The sequence below is a fragment of the Capra hircus genome, chromosome 23 (genome assembly GCF_001704415.2).
Source record: "Capra hircus breed San Clemente chromosome 23, ASM170441v1, whole genome shotgun sequence".
In the NCBI taxonomy this organism is placed as follows: Eukaryota; Metazoa; Chordata; class Mammalia; order Artiodactyla; family Bovidae; genus Capra; species Capra hircus.
In genome coordinates, this window is record NC_030830.1 from 13504308 (window position 1) to 13525545 (window position 21238).

A 21238-nucleotide genomic window follows, 5' to 3' on the forward strand; every position below is an offset into this window, starting at 1 on the left:
ACAGTTAAACAGGCAGTAAACCATGTCAGTGGATGTGGTTATGGTGCCTTTCTCAAGGGTTTTAGCTGAGTATCTGCTTTAGTCATGTGGAGTGAAAATTAAACATTTTTTTTTTCTTTCTATAAAAAAGTAACCTGACCCCTATTTTATACCTTGGTAAATATGGCTGTTTGCCAGGCTCTCTCCTACATTTCATTGAGCTACAGCTGTAAAAGCTGATGGAGTGTGAAATGAAAATGTGTATCACATTTCTAAGCATCATTTGATGTCCTTTCTTCAACACAATTGTTAAGTGCTCCAAAAAAAAATAAAAAGTAGAGCACTGACTTAACATTCAGAAAAATGATGAGTGATATTTATTTGGCTGTATAACTCCAGATTTGTTTTAGTAGATGTATCATCTCCCACCCCACCCCCCGCCCCAGAGAAATGGCAAAGCCATGTTAATTAAATGTTAGGAATAGTGACAAAGAGGGTCTTATTATCTATATTCTCACCTATTGTGATGACAGTCTCTGAAATCGGAAAGTGAATGACACTTCTCACGAGCTTGACAAGGACATGTGAAGACTCTGTGGGCATAGCCGTCTGACTGATATGACCCTGCCAAGTGTGTCAGCCTACTTGACCAGGAGGGAACTCTCCAACTTGATAACCATATAAGCATAGAAATTAATGTTTTCTGTTGTTTAGGAAAAAAATCATACATCATACTTGGGGGTTTGGATGGATGACCGGGAAGGAGCAATGACATCCAGCATTTGACTTATATTGCTTTTGATATGTTAGGTAGTACTTCAGAAATTTTTCAAGCAAGTGACTTAAAAAAAAAAAAAAAATCTGGTTTTCCTCATGGTATGTTTTACAAGGTTGATTTTAAATTGCCACAGTGAAAAGGATTTTATGGCAAATAGCAGCAGTGGGCAAACGGTTATTTCAAAGACCCTGCCTGATTTAATTCCTTCATGTATGCCTATCAAAATGGCTGGTATTTTAAAACATCACATTATAATCATATACAGATGAGGAAAAGCAGCGCCTTTTCACTGGTTCCTTCACTGTAATGTTACTTTCTAAGAGGGCAGCCCCGTTTAAACTCCACAGGCCAGCCTTTTCTATTCTCCTCTGCCTCTCTCCAGCCTGGGAAATGGTGTCATCAGCTCCCCGACCAGCCCTCCTCTGGGCTGGGTTGACCCTAAAGTCCTAGGTGAGATGTGGATAAAGGTCATTTGACTGCTGGCCTTTCTGCCCCTCTAGGAAATATAGGTTGATCTGAGGCATGAGGCCAAAGGGTTCAGAATATTGATTTGTGCATTTACATTAAGGGGAACATCCAGCAGCCCTTTATCACCATTTGTGACTTCATGTAAATTAATGAACAGAGCTTTCCGCTTCATTATTTGTCTGCTTCTAAAGATATGCCAAACGTGGGGTCAAAAAGCCTCCTTCAAGAAAGCATTTGTCCTGGTGTTACAAATGTTTTTGCTGATGATATGAACCAAAATAGATTAAACAGGAGAACAGCTTCCATTTTTATAGGATTTAGAGGAAGGCGATAGAGGTTATAATCCTGCCTCAGACACTTTGAGCTCTTTGAGCTCTGATAAAGGTGCTGGAACTCTTCAGTGAAAAAATGAGCTTCACTCTGTGGATGAAATGTGACCCTGGGGTCAGATAGACCTGAGTTTGCATCTCAACTTGTCAATTTACTCCTCTGAGCTTTGGTTTAGTCTGTTAAATGGGGATAATCATTTCTTTCATGGGGTTGTTGAAAGGAAAGCATTTGATAGTGTATGTAAACCACCTAAAACCAGGCTTGGGACATAGTGAGTCATTACTAAGTGGTTATCTCCCCTTTCCTCTAAATCTAGCTGCTTTAGAAACAGCAGACTCCGAAGATGACCTCTGGTTGTTAATTATTTAGCTGTGATTATGCAGTGCACATCCAATGGTGGGGGCAGGGGCAGCGGTGGATTTCTCTGATACGGTTATCTATTCGGTGCCAAAGAAACTAATCCCATCAGAATTTCTATCTTAAATTTTCTTGGCTTTTCCTGAGTTTTTCTACAGTAAATGCTTCCTCCTCCACATATTATAAAGAAATCTAGAAAAGCCAAAGCATCTAAAGCAAAATACTGTAAAAAAAAAAAAAGTGTTTCCCATAGTAAAATGTTTCCTTAATTGAGAATATTATGATTATTCTTTAAGGTGAAGTCACTCAGTCGTGTCCTACTGTTTGTGACCCCATGGACTGTAGCCTACTAGCCTTCTCCATCCATGGGATTCTCCAGGCAAGAATACTGGAGTGGGTTACCATTTCCTTCTCCAGGGGATCTTCCCGATCCAGGGATCGAACTGGGGTCTCCCGCATTGGAGGCAGACACTTTAACCTCTGAGCCACCAGGGAAGCCCTATGCTACTTTGGACTTATTTTGTCTCACTTTAGGCAAAACCACTGACTTCTGATAAAACTGGGAGAGGTAAGCACAGGCCGGGTGGGAGTTACGAGATTGGATCATAGGATTCTGGCCTCTGTGGCGATAGACTCTGACCTTCTGTACATCACTTAGGTTCTCTGGACCTCAGCTGTCTCTAAGACTCTGTGTTTGAAATATTTCATCTGACAAAAACGGGTTGAATGCCTCCCCTGTGGCAGGACTTTGAATTCTGTAAATATTAATAGAAATAAGGCCTAGTTATTTTCAAATAATGATAGTTATGTAAATACCCATAGCATGGTAGAAAAGAAAAGCTTCTGTAGAGTCAAAAGGTAACTGTCCTCTAAGAAATTATATCCTAATAAAAACAGCATGTAGTAACAGTAACATTTTTAAATGGTTATTGCTATTCCTCTTTTCAGTTTGGTTAGAAGAATAGAGGAAAAAGAGAATAGGGTAGAGAGACAAAATTTGTCTGATTATTTGTAGAGAAGATGGGAGCCAAAAATGCCGCCTCTAACCAAATAGGGAACATTTTTGAATAAGTATTCCTTAAGGATAATTAATTTCAGAAAAAAAAAGCTATGTAATAGTTATCCTATGGAAAGCACTGTAGGGTTCAAAGGGGTAAAAACATAAGGGACAGATTGTGCATTTTTCTGTGGACGCTGTCAGGCAGCTTTGTTCTTAGGATGAAGAAGAGATGGGAGAAAGCAGAGGACGTGTACATCTTCATAGATGTTCTACGATAGTTGGAGAAGGAAATGCCAACCCACTCGAGTACTCTTGCTTGGAAAATCCCATGGACGGAGAAGCCTGGTAGGCTACAGTTGATGGGGTCGCAAAGAGTCGGACATGACTAAGCGACTTCAACTTCACTTCTATGATAGTGATTCTCAAATGTGGTCCCCAGATTGGCAGCATCAGCAGTATATGGGAACTTGTTATAAGGGAAATGCATGGGCCCCAACCCAAAACTGAATAGAAACTCTAGGAGAGGGACCTCGTCCTCTGTTTCTTCAAAGGCTGTCTAGATAATACAGATGCACGCTGAAATTCAAGACCTACTCTTCCAAGAAAATGATGCTCAAGTGGTGGAGCAGTGTTTGATATTTGTAAAAGGAGTTTTACTATTTTAATGTAGTAATACCAGATTTTTAATATACCAGAGTGAGCTTACACTAGGTACAAAAAGAGAGAAAAAAAAGGATGAGAAAATGGACAGTGTTAACCGTCCTCCCCTTATTCTAAGAGGTGTTTGAGCTGTGAGTCTGCCTTAGGAATACCAGGGAATGGGACCGCTGCTGCTGCTTGATAAAGACGAACCAGGTTCACGGCTAATGTTTCTTCTCCTTCTGTGGGCCCTGTTATACACCATTTGAATCCTCCCATCTCTTAGATCCATACTCAAGAAGTCAGAGCTATTTTGTGCCTTGCAAAAGAGAGAAAAGAAGATTCTCTCCTAATTCTAAACTTAGAAGTAAGCAGTTTTATTCCAAAGTGTTCCTCTTTTTAGGTTTCTTCTTATTTGTAAAGAATCACTTTAAAGAAAGAAGAGGCAGGGTGGCTCTCTGAAAAGAGCTTGGGACTTGGAGTCTGGCAGGTGGGGGTTGAGACCACAGTTCCTACAGTGTTGTACAGCACACCTTCTTCAGTCAAGTCTCTCCATCTGTAAATGGAGATGAGTGATTTGCAGAAGGTTAAATTAGATAATGTGGACAACGTACCCACTGCATAGTATGTACGTTAATATTTGATAAAGGGATGCAGTAAGTATTCCTTTAAAAATCAGTGATTTAATGGCTCTTATTTTAGTGTCTTTACTGCTCTGAGCGGTACACTGCTTCCATTGGTCTTCACCATCCAACACAGTATAGCAAATAACATGGATTCTGGATTCTGATCATCTGCATTTGAATCCCTGAGTTACCATAAGAAACAGAGCTTGGGACACTTATTCAGCCTCTTTCCAACTTAGTTCTTGCCTCTGGAACTGGGGAATAACAGTAGTACCCACTTCATAGGATTTCCGTAGAAATGACTCAGCAATCAATCAATGTCAGCTCCTGTTACAGTAAATGTTGGTCACTGATAATTAATAATAATTATCATTATAATTTGCAACACATGCTAGAGCATCATTTTACTTTAGGCAATGAAGGTAAAAATTGCACAGTCGTGTATCATTGCAAACGTTGTGCTCATCAGCCATGGATTTCATACAGATCAATTTAAGGGTTCCTCCACACAGTGAGAATGACAAATTCACAGAGAGAGACTCATAACAGTCTTATATCACTGACTGTTCTTACTGCCAGGCGTTTCTTTCTCTTATTCCTTACACTGCCTTTTAAAGAAGAATATTCTAGAATGGAGACCAGGACCTGCCCTGTTTCTCACAAGGGAAGGGAAGGCTGCCCCAGGGTCCTGGGCTGTCACCTGTTTCTCATCTACCGGGACTTTGATCCTAATAATGTATTCACTTGAGCGGTCAGATAGCTCAGCACCAACACAGCCGACTGCCCGCAGAGAGGAAGCAGGAGTTTTAAAGGGTGGCGTGGTTTGCCTCATTACTAGACAAAGGGCCAGCAGGATATTCAGGTGTACTGAGTTTTATGTACAAACTATACTATATTTTCAGAGCTTTGACCCTTAGAAAGGCATCGTTAAAATGCTTTCCTCTCCATCTAACATTCATTTCCAAAACCACTGAAGTAAAAGGGTCTATTAGTTCAGGGCCAGATTTGAAAGTGCATGAAAACTGCATTCATGAGGTTAAGAAATGGCTTAATAATTAAGTTAAAACATTTGAAAGTAGATCTAATTTCAAACAGATCAGCTAACCGTGTTAGAAGCAAATGAGGGTGTGTTCCTTCCTATTTTCCCTTCCACACCTCCCCCACCCCGCCAAGATACTGGCTCCAATTCCAAAGCAGTTTTTCCTAGTTGTTTTTTTTCCTTTTTGACTTCATATAAGATTGAATTCTTCATCGCCCATATGTTAAATCGGTGTCACAGTGAGCGCTGCAGCACGTTTAATATTTAGTCCATTTCTTCCGTTCTTACGGCTTCTACTTAATTTCATTTGTAGATCTGTTAGGGCGTATTTGGGTTTCACAGTCTAGATATATAGCTTTTATTCTGTGCTCTTGAGCTGAATTTATTGGGGATTACAGCCTAACTCATTTGATTATGTCAGTTCAAAAGGCCTTTAGTATGTTAGCAGTGCCTTCCACTCACCAGTTTGAGTACCATCCACAGTGTGGTCAGAGCAAGCTGATGCTAAACCACTAGCTTTCGTTTCACTTGTATCACTAACTGTGTGATCACTCATGATATTTCCCCTCTTGAGGCTTGTGGCCAGGGCATGGTGAAGGGAACTGCGTACATCAAGGGACTGACTCTACCCCAGTGATGATAATAATAGCTGCCATTTACTGAGCCTCTACTATGTGCTGGGTGTTGAGCCTTCTTACCTGTGTTACCTCCACTTATGATTCCAGCCTGGATTAGAGCAGCAAGAACACTCAAAAGTGTCCTTTACATGGCTGTGCACAGAGGCATCCTAGGGTGGGACTGGGTCCTTTGCATCCTTTGTCCACATGCAGGGAAGCAAGTGCAAGGGGCTTGTGGCAAAGGCGGGGGCAGACTCCCAGAGCAAGGGGGGGCTCAGGGTAAGAGAAAAGGATCAGACCGCCAAGCCTGGACTCACACGTTCAACCCACAGGTAATGCCTGGCCTCTTAGAATATGTCCTAGCACTTATTGAACATACTGTCCCAGCACTGGACTACATATTGGAGATAGAAATAATAAGCGTGGTCTTAGCCTTTGAGACTTTAGTCTGGATGTTCTGATAGCACTGCTGTTCTGTTGTGACCCTTGTTGGGAGGGACTGGAGTGAGAGAAAGGATCCTGTGGGTGTGCAGTGGCTACCCAGTGTGGCATCACTGCTCCGCTGATGAAAATTTTATAGGTGATTCTCACCAAATCTAAGGTGCCCAAGACTGCTCTTTGGTATTCTCATTTGGACTATGTTCCTTTCCTTGCAAAAGTCTTGAGCTTTTTACTCAGGCATCAGTGAGCAGTGCCGAGTATGATCACGTCTCAGTTTGTCTGGGACAGTCCTGGTTTACACCTGCTGTCCTGGTATAATTCATAGTGATGCCCTTTTTTCATTCTTTGAGGGGTCCTCATTTGGATGATAAATTAAGTGGTCCTCCGATCAGTCTGTAAAGTAGGTCCAGCACTATTCCAGTCACTGCTTGGGGTCAGGAGTCTAAGGTGTGATCCTTGCCCTTAAGGAGATGGAAGTGTAGTTGGGAAAGGAAGCAGGTGCTTTTTGAACAAAATCTGTAATATATAAGGTGATAAATGAGATGACATCAGATCATAAGAAATTAGAAGACGGGAGACCTTTGTAGAGTTGAGGGATCAGCGAATATATGGATCAGGGTTCTCTAAAGATGACAGAAAACAGTTAAACAGTAAGGGGTCTAAAAAGGGATACTGAGCAGTTCACAAAATAATTAGAAGGGCTGCGGAGCAGACTCTTTGCTAAGTTTTCCAGAAATAAGACCCAAACCACATAGAAGCTGCTAGTAAGAGATGTTGCCTCTGTCCCTCTTGCCCCAGCAAGACAGAAGCCCCGAGCTCCTGTCTACTTCCCGACAAAGCTTGCTTCACAATCCGTGTCTCAGACCTGTTGCATCTGAGTGTGGAACCAGGGCCTCAGATTTGTACCAGAAGGACAGAGAGGATAGGAAGATGGAACGTGTTTCCTGGAATCTGTATCAGTGAGGTGGAATTTACAGTGTGGAGAACACTGGTGTGATGAGGGTATTCACACAGTTCCCCTGCAGAGGGTGTCATGGGTCTGATGGGATTAGAACTGGACTGGAAGATAAGAAGGACTTAATCAGGCAAGTGAAGGAGAAGATTCTTCTCAATGCCAAAGGAACAAGTCAGTGACAGAATGAGCAGGAATGAATTGGGCTTTCTTTGGGCATCTGTAAGTAGACGTGGGCAGTTGGGCGCAAGTGTATAATAATGTTCATTGTAAAAAGTGGGCCCCTGAGCTTTGAAGTGAAGTAGCAGATTATATTGGGTTTACCAGGTGACTCAGTGGTAAAGAATCCACCTGCCAATGCAGGAGACACAGATTTGATCCCTGGTTTGGGAAGATCCTGCGGAGAAGGAAATGGCAATCCACTCCAGTATTTTTGCCTGGGAAATGCCATGGACAGAGGAACCTGGTGGGCTACAGTCCATGGGGTCAAAAAAAGAGCCAGATATGACTAAAGACCAAAAACAACAACGGCGGCACATTACACTGGGTTGACTAAACAGCTCATTTGGGTTTTTCATAAGATGTGACAGGAAAACCTGAATGAACTTTCTGGCCAACCCAAAACAGTAAAGCGCATGTATTAGTCTATGATACTGCAGTACACATTAACCCTGAAATCTCAGGCTTAACACAGGAAAGGTTTATTTCCTGCTCTTCACTGCAACACATCTCGTACCATTTATTGGGTGATCTCGAATCAGGGCTTGTCTGCTCTACACGGGCACTCAGGGACCCAGGTCAGCTGCCTAGAAAGCCAGCTCTTCACTGCCTCGCACAGGAGGGGCTAGGGTATTTCTATTTATGTCCATTGGCCAGAAGTATTCACATGGCCTAGAGTTTAGGAGATACACACTTCTGTATGAATAAGATATCAGGGAGTACTGGAAGTTTCTGCCATGCATGTTGGAAGGGTTTTGAGCACGAGTGTAATGGTGAAAGTCGCCTGTGTGTAAGCCAAGATCACAGGAGCAGGGCTGCCCCGGCTGCTCCATTTGCCACCACCTTTGGGTCATAGCACAGTGCCTGACTCAGACTGGTGCTCCGTACACGTTTGTTGAATGAACTTGACTCTTACTGATGCGCACGGTGGGAGGGAGGCTTTCTTGGCCAGAGGCAGGGAGGTTGACAGTGCAGGATAGGCTGATAATCCTCAGTTCCTTCAGCTCAGGACATTAGTATATTCTTCAAAGGCTAAAAAAAAATCACAGTCAAGCCACCCAACCTGCTCTTTGAAGTCATTTGACATCTTGATAAGCAGATTGCAAAAGCCTCTTTTAAATTGATAATAATCTTGCAAGTTTAAATTCTTTTCACAGAAACTATAATGATGAGTACCTTAGAACCAGGCATGCTTCTAACCATCAATTTTCAGCCTATGTCTCCTGTCGTGTTCAGAGTACTAACTTTGAGTTGTGCCTATGAATTCCTTCTGTTTTGTAGCATAGTTTGCCACATTTTAAATTTAAAGGGCTCCAGAGAAAGAAATTCTCTCCTGTCCCTCAACCTCCCTGATGCCATTGTATAAAACTACTGAGAAACATAAATGTACAAGCCATGTGTCAAGTCAACAGTTATCTGGTAGGAAGTCAACCTGTAAAAGTAAGATCTGGTAACTTTAAAATTTGCCACCACTTGAGAAAGACATCCAAAAGACAAAAAAATAAAAGCCAAAAAACCCTGGAGATGTACATAATCGAGGTCAGCATTTTCCTTCTGGAGGCCCCTGGCTCCTGGGGATTCTTTCTTGCAGATATCCACACTGAAAGACTAGTATATCCCTCAAGCACATAAACTTTGTGATCTTTCTACATAGATTTGGGATTTTGGTTCTGTCCCTGATAACTGTGTGATCATTGGCTGGTTACTTACCATCTCAAGGTGTGTTTCCTCTTCTATAAATTGAGGGTAATAGAGTCTATTCAATAGAGTAATTCTGGCAATGAAAGGAGATGATGCATGGGAGGCACCCAGTGGTACTGGCACGGAGGAGGTGATCCGTGACTGCGTGGTACAAAATTGGTGGCATGCTGAGGCTCACTGAAGATTTATTTGGGCCTGGTTAACTGAGATGTTAATATCACATCCATGGTGAGAAGAAGAGGTGGTCATTGGTCTTTTCAGTAATGTTTCTAACCGCAACAGTGTTTTTTAAAGTATAGTTACCTAAAATAAATACTCTGTGATCGTGTTTCTAAGTTTCCCCTTTTCATTGACTTTGAGTGATGTTTCTTTTCTGCTCTCCTTCAGATGATGTCAGTTCCTCTGAACTGTCAAAAAGCATCCATGGTGTAGGATAGTGTTACTTGCTACAGGCTTTAAAAAAAAAAAAAATTCTTGTAGGAGGTGGTTTTCCATGCTCTGTACTGTATAATCTGATAATAAACACAAACAATCTGCCTAATTGGTCTCCCTGTTATTACGCTCTATAAAAGTCAGATCATGTTTCTCTTGTGCTCAAAATCATCTAGGATTCCATGACCTAACATATATACCCAACAAAATTAAAAGCAGGCATTCAAATAGATACTTGTTCTGCTTGTATGCCAATAGTATTGTATACCAGTGTTCATAGCAGCATTATTCACTATAGTCAAAAGCTGAAAACAATCCAAGTGTCCATCAACAAATAAATGGATGAAACAGAATGTGTTTGATATGTTGATATATACATGCAATGGAATTTTGTTCAGCCATAAAAAGAAATGAAGTTCTGATATTTGCTACCACAAGGATGAACCTTGAAAACATTGTGCTAAGTGACCTGTCAGTTCAGTTCAGTCGCTCAGTCGTGTCCGACTCTTTGCGACCCCATGAATTGCAGCACGCCAGGCCTCCCTGTCCATCACCATCTCCCGGAGTTCACTCAGACTCACATCCATCAAGTCAGTGATGCCATCCAGCCATCTCATCCTCTGTCATCCCCTTCTCCTCCTGCCCCCAATCCTTCCCAGCATCAGGGTCTTTTTCAATGAGTCACCTCTTCGCATGAGGTGGCCAAAGTACTGGAGTTTCAGCTTTAGCATCATTCCTTCCAAAGAAATCCCAGGGCTGATCTCCTTCAGAATGGATTGGTTGGATCTCCTTGCAGTCCAAGGGACTCTCAAGAGTCTTCTCCAACACCACAGTTCAAAAGTGTCAATTATTTGGCGCTCAGCCTTCTTCACAGTCCAACTCTCACATCCATACATGACCACAGGAAAAACCATAGCCTTGACTAGACGGACCTTAGTCGGCAAAGTAATGTCTCTGCTTTTGAATATGCTATCTAGGTTGTCATAACTTTTCTTCCAAAGAGTAAGCGTCTTTTAATTTCATAGCTGCAATCACATTCTGCAGTGATTTCGGAGCCCCCCCAAAAAAAGTCTGACACTGTTTCCACTGTTTCCCCATCTATTTGCCATGAAGTGATGGGACCGTATGCCATGATCTTCATTTTCTGAATGTTGAGCTTTAAGCCAACTTTTTTACTTTCCTCTTCACTTTCATCAAGAGTTTAGTTCCTCTTCACTTTCTGCTATAGGCACACAAAAAAACAAATATTACAGGATTCCACTTGTATACAAGATCTAGAATAAGCAGAGCCTCTTTCTGTAGAGCCAGAAAGTAGATTAGAGTTTGTCAGAGGTTGTGGGTACAAGAGTTGTTTCTTAATGGTTGTAGGGTTTCTGTTTGGAGCGATGAAAAAGTTTTACAAAGAGACAGTGGGGATGGTTGTACAACATGGCAATCATAATTGCCACTGATCTGTACACTTAAAAATGACTCAAATGGTAATTTTTATGTTTTATGTATCTCATCACAGGAAAAAAAAATTTTTTTTTTAAGTCTAGGGTTTCCCATGACACTCAGCATGGAAGCCAAAGGCCCTGTAGTAACCTCCAAGGCCTAGTGCCTTGCCCACTCCGCTGGTCTCTCTACCGTATCATCAACCTCTTCCCCGTCGAACCCGCTGAGCCAGCCACCGGCTCATGCTGCTCCTTGGATGTGAACACACCGGGTTTGCTCCCTGCAGAGGCCTTCCCGCTTGCTTGTCCCTCTGCATGGAACATGCTTCTCTTAGACGCCATGTGACATGTCTGTCATCTCCTCCATTCAGGTCTCTGCTGAAATACCACCTTATTCCTGAGGCTTCCTGAGGAGCCCTCTGTAAACTAGTTAACCCCACGTTCGGTCAGACCTAGTACCCGCTGTCCTGCTGGTACATCTTACCATCAGACATAGCAAATATTTATGTGTTAGCAGTCCCATCCGTGAGGGCTGAGCTGTTCTGCTTTGCTGATTCCTCTGGCCTTAATGTCTGAAATAGTGCCTGCTCACTTGGTGTCTCATGAATGAATGAGTGAGTGAATATATTTGTGCTGTTGGGGTATCCCTTACCTCATTGATTCTAAAACCATATATCCAGTGGCACTGAGGATAATACTTAGGATGACAGGGTTGATTGTGACAGCAGGTAACATCACCCTTTTTTTGTTGTTGTTGTTCTTATTGTTTAAAACCCAAATATCTGCCAAAACACTGTCACGGTGACCTATTTGGACAAAATCCCTAAGAGTTATTATTTTAAGTTGAATTGATTAAAGATTAACTTTAAGGCACTCAGTTGTTACAGTCATCTACATCCCAGTTCAGTTTCCTCCACGTGAGGAGGAGGATGGTTTCGGTTGTGGTTTAAGAGATTATCGAAAGGACTTAATTAATTGTCAATGAAGCATTTTGACCCAATTCATCCCTTCTTTTTCTTTAACTTTACCACACCTGTGGAGCAGCTTGCTTATTTCCAGCCAATGATTTGGAAGAGATGAGTTCTGATTTCTGCTACTGTCATGAACATTGTAATCCCAGGCTTTATAGTTCTAAGCAAGCCTCTTGGAGTGTGTATGGATGTTGGTGTCTGTGGGTGTCTGTGTGGGTGTGTGTACACATCTGTGGCTGATATTTAGTAAGCAGAAGAGAGAACTGTACTATTAATTTTGAATCTGACTCTCTACCCTACCCTGCTCCTTACTTTGGTAAGTATAAGAAGTTGAAAATAAGGAAAGTGTAGGTTTATTTGAATGGACATTTGGTGCTAAGATTAAGAAGGTCAAAGAAGATGAAAGCATGCAGATAGAAGCCCATGGTGGAGGGTTGAGAAGGCAGCAAGACTGAGCAGTCACCTTCGTTCATCGCTTCTTCCCGGGACTCTCTTCAGCAGTGACATTAGGGATGCTTGAGTGAAGGTGTGCCTCCCTAAGTTTATATTTTAGGGATAAAATGTAGTTACGATAGAGGTAGTTTTCTGCTCTGAAGATAATTTTATATTCTAAGCAAACTTTTCAAAATTAGGAGATCTTGAGTTTCTTTTCCAGTAGTGTATTGCACTGCATAATGTATATTTTAAGACTGTTTCCTTGCATTGATCACGTATTTGGTTTCGATAGATTTTCTGTGTAGGCCATATGTTCAGGCTCAGTTAAAAAAAGATTCTGAACTCTAATTTATCTTGAGTTATAAGATATCAAATGATTTTTCCTTCCTCCCTGTTAGCTTCCACTTCAAGCTGTAACAGTGCCTCTGGGCCATGAGAAATTTTACACATAAGAAATATTTTGAATTTGTTAAAAGAAGTTCAGAGCTTAAGAGTTGTTTTCAGATCTCTTGAGTAGGATGAAATACTATCTTACAGGAAATAATTAGGTGATGGGCAGATGCCGAGCTTTTGTTTTTGATATGATTATGTATCTTTCTTTCACTTGGCGCAGCTCAAGTCAGAAGGTTGGGCACCTAACAAGGGGGGGTCACCGAGACCACACAGGGGCACATCAGATCTGTTTCTTTGGTGGATGTCAAGCCAGAATTATTCAGGATAGAATCTGAAATGCATTTGATCCTATGGTAGATAGTTTAATAATTTATGTTTGGCCTTATTAGCAAAGCCATGTGTTTACTCGATCACCAGAATAAGATGAAAAAAACTAAGATCATAGTGAGTTTTTTAAGTGTGTATGTGGTCCAGTTGAAAACCTTTTCTTTGCAGTTTTAATGATCTGATAGCAAGTACACATTTGAGGGGAGGGGGAGGGGAAATGACACATGAATAATGGCTGATTTGGAATTGCTCATGCCCTGCGTGGCACCCAAAGGCTGAGGGTGCTGTGCTGTCATCTTGTAATTGCAACAGAGGTTTTCCAATGCCAGTTTTCTCCCAGAATAAATGAACAGGTGTAATGGATTCCAAGTTTCATTTGTTGATCCTCTTACATGATGATGTGCCTGTAACACTAATGGACTGTATGTGTAGCATTCTTTCCGGAGACTGCAAGAGCTAGAAAATGCTGCCATGTTTGGTTTGGAGATAATGAACACTCTTAGTGACGTGGTATTAATATGCTCCCAATTAGAAAAATGTCCCGAAGAATAGTGGAGAAAGGTGCCTTGGCCTCTGTAATCCCCTGTCTGTCCTGGCATCAGATAATGACATGAACGCAGGGACAAGGTTGTCTGTTCGTCCAGGAAGGGGAGCTGGCACATGGAATGCCATCCCTGGGCCCTGGCAGCACCTGCAGGTGGCAGGGGCTGAAGAATTCACTTAGAAGCTGCACTGCAAGATGGGGAGACAGGTGGCAGCTCTCTTACAGGAATGTCTTTTATTTGAGCAGAACCAGACCAACTGTTCCTCATTAAAACACATTTTGCAACATGTTCTAATGTGAGCAGATTAGGGATGTGTGCGTGTCGCCCATGCAGAGAAAACCCAATGACATACCATCCACCGGTCACATTTACTGAGTCTCAGCGTGGCTCAGAGCCGCAAGACAGGTCGTGTGAAATCACCTGACCTGAGGCTGGTTTTCCTGGAAGGGCATTCTGTAGGGAAACACAGAACAACACCATTACCTCCCTGTGAAGTGGACAAAGTCAGTTTGGTAGGAATCTTGATACTGGCAGTTGTTTTAATAATTAAGCAGTGCCTTGATTTTTCTCATTTGTTCGTGTTGCATTATAAAACCCAAGCTAGACTTAATATGACTAAAGCCATACCTCTCCCCTCCTTCCCCCTTTACACCTACTCTATAAACTGGACAAGTACTTCAAGTTGGGAGAAATTCATGTCAACTTCTTCACTGAGTGGTTGGGAGAATTAAAGGAGAGATGGCATGGGGAATAAAAACATGTGCTGGACACTTGGGGAACGTTCCAGAAACACTGAGTCTTCTCCTTCGTGTTGATGCACAGAGCTTACCTTCCGCCTGTCTTGCCGGATCCTTATGCCTCTGGCTCTGCAGCCGTGTCTCACTTTATAAATGTTTTTGGTGAAAAGGAGAAGGAAGTTGGAGCTGGCTGTGACTTAGTTCCTTCCTTTTTAGTTTCCTTGAAAATAGCACCACAGCAGTGTGAGATATTGGAGGAAAGTGTTATCTGCTTCCTGAGGTTTCTGAACATTGGTTTGGTTTCTAGGATTTTTTTTTTTTTTTTAGTGTATATTCATGGTTCTATTCTAATAGATTTATTGCTTTAATAGGATTTGATACGCTACACCTTTGAAAATTTGTAGAATATGTTTAAGAATTTGGATGTAAGTTTGTTTAGAGCTTAATCAATGAAAGTGAGATTTACAAGGAGGAAAGATCATGTTAATTAAACTTAGCACTTTCTCAATATGTCCTTAATCTACTATGACTAGATAAATACATGAATCTTTTTGACTGAGCAAAGGTCATATCCTGCTTTGTTTCTGTTTTGTAAAGGCACTTCTAAATGGAATTTGACGTCTGAAGAATTAGAAATCTGAGTGTTGATGTTTGGTTATAGTAAATAATAAAATTTCTTTTATTTGTTGTATTATAGCTTGAGAGATAAAAGTGTGTCTTGAATTTCAAAAGTTAATAACTCTGCAAATGTTTAAGAGGTTTATGGAAGGTTCAAGCCTTCTGTTTACTTTACAGAACTATTGACTGTGCCAAGTTTTTCTCCTCTTAAGTCAGTTATGTGCATTATTCTATGCACACGTGTATGTTTAAACTTCATCTTGCTACTGGTTATTTATCATCACTTCACCTATAAGCACTTTGTTCCACTACAGCCTGGAAATACTATATACATTATTCTCTAACCGTGAATGCTGCTCTGACTGTGGAAACTGCAATAGTTGTGCATTTGCATGTTAGAGGAACTTGGGCTCTCCGAGAAAGTCCTTGTATTTCCTTTATTTCCAAACTACTTTTCCTTCAGTATCCCAGTGGTAGTTGACAATTGAAATGTACAAACCTGCATTGTAGTTGGCTACCAATTACTCTGTCATCTGAGAAACTTCTTTTCAATCATATTTAAAAACACATCATCAGACTCTTTTAATCAAGATCATGACTTAGTACAGAGTGAAGACCTGGAGGCTCAGATGGTGAAGAATCCGCCTGCAACGCGGGAGACCTGGGTTCGATCCCTGGGTCAGGAAGATCCCCTGGAGAAGGGAATGGCAACCCACTCCAGTATTCTTGCCTGGAGAATCCCATGGACAGAGAAGCGTGACGGGCTACAGTCCATGGGGTCACCAAGAGTCAGATACAACTGAGCAGAGATAATAACCGAAGCACAGCGTGGTAAAGACAGGCTGCATTTTCTCTCTGCTGCCCTGTTGTCAGCCTCACATTGCTCTCAGGGAGAGTGGCTGGTCAGGGGGCTTCTTGTGGCTGTGGAGGGATGCCGCTGCACTTCCATACGCTCCTGTGATGCAGCCTATCCCTCCAGGACAGGAGAGTGCTGGCACCAGATGGGTCAGTTATGTTCAAATGTGTTCAGTGTTTGCGTGCGAGAGGAAAAAAAAATCAGTGCCTGAGGAAGAATGACTAAGGCAAACCCAGCCCCAGATAATCTACAATGCTAGTTTAATAGGTACCATTTATATTTTGAGCAAAATTTTATGGCAAATGAGTTGGAAGGAGCAGAGGAAAAATTTTTATGAAACTCTTGTTAACAGTCAAAGGGATTTTTTTTTCAGACTCAGAGCACAAGCACTTTACCTATTCTTGTAGCTTTGTGAAGCGGAAGGTGTTACGAAGTGAAAGTCGCTCAGTCGTGTCCAACTCTTTGTGTCCGTCCATGGAATTCTCCAGGGCCCAGAATACTGGAGTGGGTAGCCATTCCCTTCTCCAGTGGATCTTCATAAAATCAACCAAACAGGTGGCTCAGTGGTAAAGAATCTGGCTGCCAACACGGGAGATATAAGAGACGTGGAGAAGAAAATGGCAACCCAGTCCAGTATTCTTTCCTGGAGAATCCCATGGACAGAGGAGCCTGGTGGGCTACAGTCCATGGGGTCACAAAGAGTTGGGCACAACCGAGTGACTAAGCATACACAAATGATTAAAGCTTGGAGACTCACCTAGTCCTGCCCCCGGGCAGCCTGACCCCTGGTCCAACACCAGTGATCACCTAGTGGCAGCTTCTGGAATTGCAGGCACAGAACCAAGGTCCAGCCTTCAGAGCTGAGGGTTGGGGTAGATCTTCCCTGAAGCTAGTAGAGCTTAAGACTCAGGAACTCACACTTTGAGGGGGCCATTCCAAGGGCCTGTACCTAATTTTGAATTGATTTTTTTTTTTGAGAGAAAGCATCAGGCCCCACAGTATCTGAATCTGTGAACTTCCTGAAGTTATCTGCCAGGTTTGAGCCAGGCTGTGTATATATGTGCACAGATGCCTCCACATCAGTCTGTAGTCCTCACTGACATCTCAAAGCCATCTGTGACTTAAAAAGATCAAAGGACACAGGCCTAGGAGAAATTAATCAGCCTCTTAGTTCTGGTCTTATAAAGCTAAGCTTAGAAAGTGCTGGTTTAATTGCTAGAGGCAGCAACTCATGACGTGTACAGTTGTGCCCATTGATCACCAGAGACATGGCTGAGCCCATTTTTGACCAGCTAGATCTCATCTGCAATACATCCTCATACCCGTCCATCCATCCATTCATTCCTGAACACTTGCTTGCATACCTGCTCTGTGTTTGCAGCTGTGGAACTTCCAAGAGCCCAGAGATGAACTAGGCGACCTCCCTGCTTTTGAGGAACGTGCAGAGCTTCTGTCATTTCAGCTGTAGAAGTACACGTTCTTTCCCAAGGCTGCCATTATCCATGAGTGCTGTCCTTGAGACCTTGGGGCTATTTTAAACAAATCCGAATGAAAGCTTGTCATCATATTCCCCACTCCAAAATACCATGCAGAACACCCATCTTACAAGAGAGAGATCCCCAGGGTGTGTCGAGGTGCACGTGTCTCTGCTGTGGGGACAGTATCTCCATCTGACCAGCTTGTGAGCCTCCTTGTCTGGGCCCCCGGCACAGGGACAGCAAGGGATCAGCCCAGGTCCCCAAGGAGCCTGGAAGGAAATGATGGCGTGACTGCCATTGGACTTGAGAGATGTATCCTTGTGATCCAAAGCTGTTTTAATTTTGCAATTAGTCTCCTGCGGTCAAAGCAAGAAAATTCTTCCATATCTTTCACATGTAAGTCTTTGCTGGTGGAAATTGGGTTGTGAAAGTTCTTCTCATTTTCCCCTTCCTAATCTTTGTCCCTCCATTACCCACTCACCTGAACTCAAGTATTGTTGATTCTACATCAGAAGTCTGCCGTTCCCTCCTTTCCATGCCTCCAGCATGGAGGTCCTTTTCCCCTCCACCCCATCTCTCGCCACACCTTGCCCCAGATTCCCTACCTGCATTCTCTCCCCTCCCCGCATTCTCTCCCCTCCCCTAAGTCCACCCTACTTTCCTGCCAGAGTCACCTCTGTAAAGCACACTTCCAGCACTTCTGCTGTGCACAGTGGGGCTGCCGTTCTCCGCAGAGGCCGAGGCTGTCACTAGCGGATTGTTTGAAAGCGTGGAAAGAAAGAATAAGCGAAGGGAAGTGGCTGTTCAGGGACCTTTGGTGCTTCTGTGGATCTCCTGTCCTTCCGCAGTCCTGCCCCTGGGTCGCCCCCTCCTCCCCACTCATGCTTCATTCCTTCCACCTGGTATTCTCCTTCCCCCAGCCCCACCTCCGTTTCTCAGAATGTTATCCAGGTTTCAACAGAGGAGGCACTGATTCTAAGGCCTGTGCATCAGGTGGAAATCTTATATCATGGAATCAGAACTACACTTTGAAACCCTAGAATCCCCCTGAGAGTGGCCAAGGGCCCCCGTCCTCCCCACACCTGCAGAGATGCCTGAGGGAACAGACGCCGCCTCAGAGTTCTCACTGTAACATCTCCTGGCTCCTCGTGTTACTGCCGAGCTGGGTTTCCCAGTCTTTCCATGTCTGGTACCCAGAGGGTCACCCAGAGGGCTATGTGGCACCCAGGGTCAATGGAGGGGCTGCGTGGGGTGGAGCCCTCTGGCCACCCAGAGCCCTTCAGGTGCCCCCTCACGGTCAGGAGCAGCCCTCCTACAGCCAGTATGTTTGCTGAATAAAATTACTTCCTGTGGTTTTTCCTTTGTCGTTATTCTTTTCCTGAGTAGATACAGTCATATCCCTGAAAGTTAAGTTCCTTTGTGATGCATCTCCATATCGGTTCTGCCCTTCAGGGAATTCTGCCCTGATTCTCCATAAACATTCTTTATCTCTCCCATATAGTTTGAGTATAACCTGGAAATGTATGAACTTGGTCTGACCCTTAAAGGAAAGGAACTGTCGCTTATACCTGACTTAGCCCGCCTGACCTGTGGTGGGTGTTTGAATGCGTCTGTGATGAAGGAGTAAGTGAAGCTGCTTACATCAAACTAGAACGCTTCTGCAGTGCAAAGGAGGCCATCAACAAAAGGAACAGGCAGCCAACCGAATGGGAGAAAATATTTGCAGACTGTGTATTTGATATCTGATGAGGGGGTTGATACCTCAAACATATAAAGAACTCATGTAGCTCAATACGAAAAAAGAAAAGTGATTTTTAAAATGGGCAAAGAATCTGAATACTGTAGACAATTTACCAAAGACACACAGATGGCCAACAGGTGCGTGAAAAGATGCTCATCAGCACTAATCATCAGGGAAATGCAAATTAAAACCACAATGAGATATCACCTCATACCTGTTAGAATGGCTATTATCAGAAGAGATTAGAACTAACAAATGCTGGTGAGCATATGGAGAAAGAGGAACCCTCGTGCACTGTTGGTGGAAATGTAAATTGGTGCAGCCACTCTGGAAAGCAGTATGGAGTTTCCTCAACAAATAAAAATAAGACTATGGTTTAATCCAGCAATTCTACTTTGGAGTGTTAGACCAAAGGAAACAAATACACTAACTCAGAAAGATACCTGCATTCCCATGTTCATTGCAGTGTTTTTCACAGTAGCCACGACATGGGCATGGAAGCAGCCGGAATGTCCATCAATGGATGAATGGACAAGGAAGATATGGCGTATGTATGCAATGAAATATTACTCAGTATAAAAAAGAGGGAAGTCTTGGCATTCACAACAGCATGAATGAACCTTGAGGGCGTTATACTAAGTGAAATGCATCAGAGAAAGACATGAAATCTCAAATAACAGAACTGATTGTATAGATGCAGAGAACCCATCGGTGGTTGTAAGGGGCATGGCAGGTGGATGACATAGGTGAAGAGAGTCAAAGGATACAAACTTACAGTTAGAAATACATCACGGGGATGTAAGGTACAGCGTGGTGACTATAGTTAACAATTCTGCATTGTATATTTGGAAGTTTTAGAGAATAGATCTTTAAAAGCAATCTTTACTAGGGAAGAATGTTGTAACTGTGCTGTAACAAGACCTACTGTGATGCTCATTTCAGTGTATACAAATACTGAATCCTTATGCTGTACACCTGAAACTAATACAGTGTTATATGTCAGTTGTATCTCAATAGAAAAATTAGTTCCTTCTAGGAATCTTTTGCTGAACTGATATTATATCAGTGCTTTTCTCTTTTTCTTTGTCCTTAAAACCTTTTGCTTTCCTCTCTGTTTCTCTCTCCATAGGAATTCAGAAACAGGCTTGGGAATCACCTGAACTCAGTATCCCACACCTCAGCTGCAAATCAACGAGTGTCGGCCAGTTCCCGAATGGTGCTACGATTGCAAAGGCTACACCGGGACTTTGCGCTGAAGATGTCTGTGGGTCTGGCTGTGTTTGCTATTCTTTTTGCGCTTTTGGTCAAGGTCTATAATTAAAACACAACCAGCTGAAGCATCTGTGAAGAAGAATAAATTTCTAATTCAAATCTTCAAAGAAAAGGAGAGCAACCACATCAGTTCTCAAAGGGCAATGATTTATACTGGCCTCACTAACGGCTCTTCAGCCACACTCTTTAATGAGGCTTCCCTGTCTCACATTGAGTTGGACCCATTGGTTATTTGACCTAAAATCTAATAACGGCTGCCATAGCATATCTTTTCAATTAAGCGCCCTTGGGTTTATTTTTAGCAAAAAAAAAAAAAGCAAGTGGTTGCATTTCCTTTAAATCACCAGTCTTCAAGTCAGAAACTGTTTGTATGGTGGGTCTGGTTACCTCTTCCTCATGCAGAAGAATTTTCCATTTTCAATAAACATTTTAAAATCTTATCTTTCTCTTTATGCATTGTTTGGGGCCCCAACATTACAAAGCTTTTATTTTCCACAGCAGATGTGTTATGGAAAAGTTTATATGGAAACCTGTGTTTGGAACTTCAGTCCTTTCAGAATGCATAGGAAGAGCCTGCCAATTAAGGGATCGTGGCAACATTTTGAAAAATCTGAGGAATCACCCCCTTCTTTAATAACCCACAAACTTTCAAAAACTGGATTTGTCTAAAACAAGCTCTGCCCCTTTCCTGGCTCTTTTTTTGGGGGGGGATCTATTTACATCACTGTTTATTTCTACCTGATATCATTGGTGTTCACTAAATGAAGTGATTTCTGTTACAATTAAAGCAGTTGGTGTAATGAACAAGTCTCACGACTATCAGAATTTAAATTATTTATTTGGATTGTACAGTC

At 42.5% G+C, this 21238-nt stretch overlaps 1 protein-coding gene across 5 annotated transcripts in view; it reads left to right on the forward strand.

Moving 5' to 3' along the window:
* CDKAL1 (CDK5 regulatory subunit associated protein 1 like 1) overlaps window positions 1-20824 on the forward strand; it is a 607581-nt gene extending 586757 nt beyond the window's left edge. For all 5 annotated transcript variants that reach the window (XM_018039026.1, XM_018039029.1, XM_018039027.1 and 2 more), the window contains one exon: window positions 20242-20824. In XM_018039026.1, the coding sequence (XP_017894515.1) occupies window positions 20242-20433 (192 nt within the window). In that variant the 3' untranslated portion in view covers window positions 20434-20824. The remainder of the gene's footprint in view (window positions 1-20241) is intronic.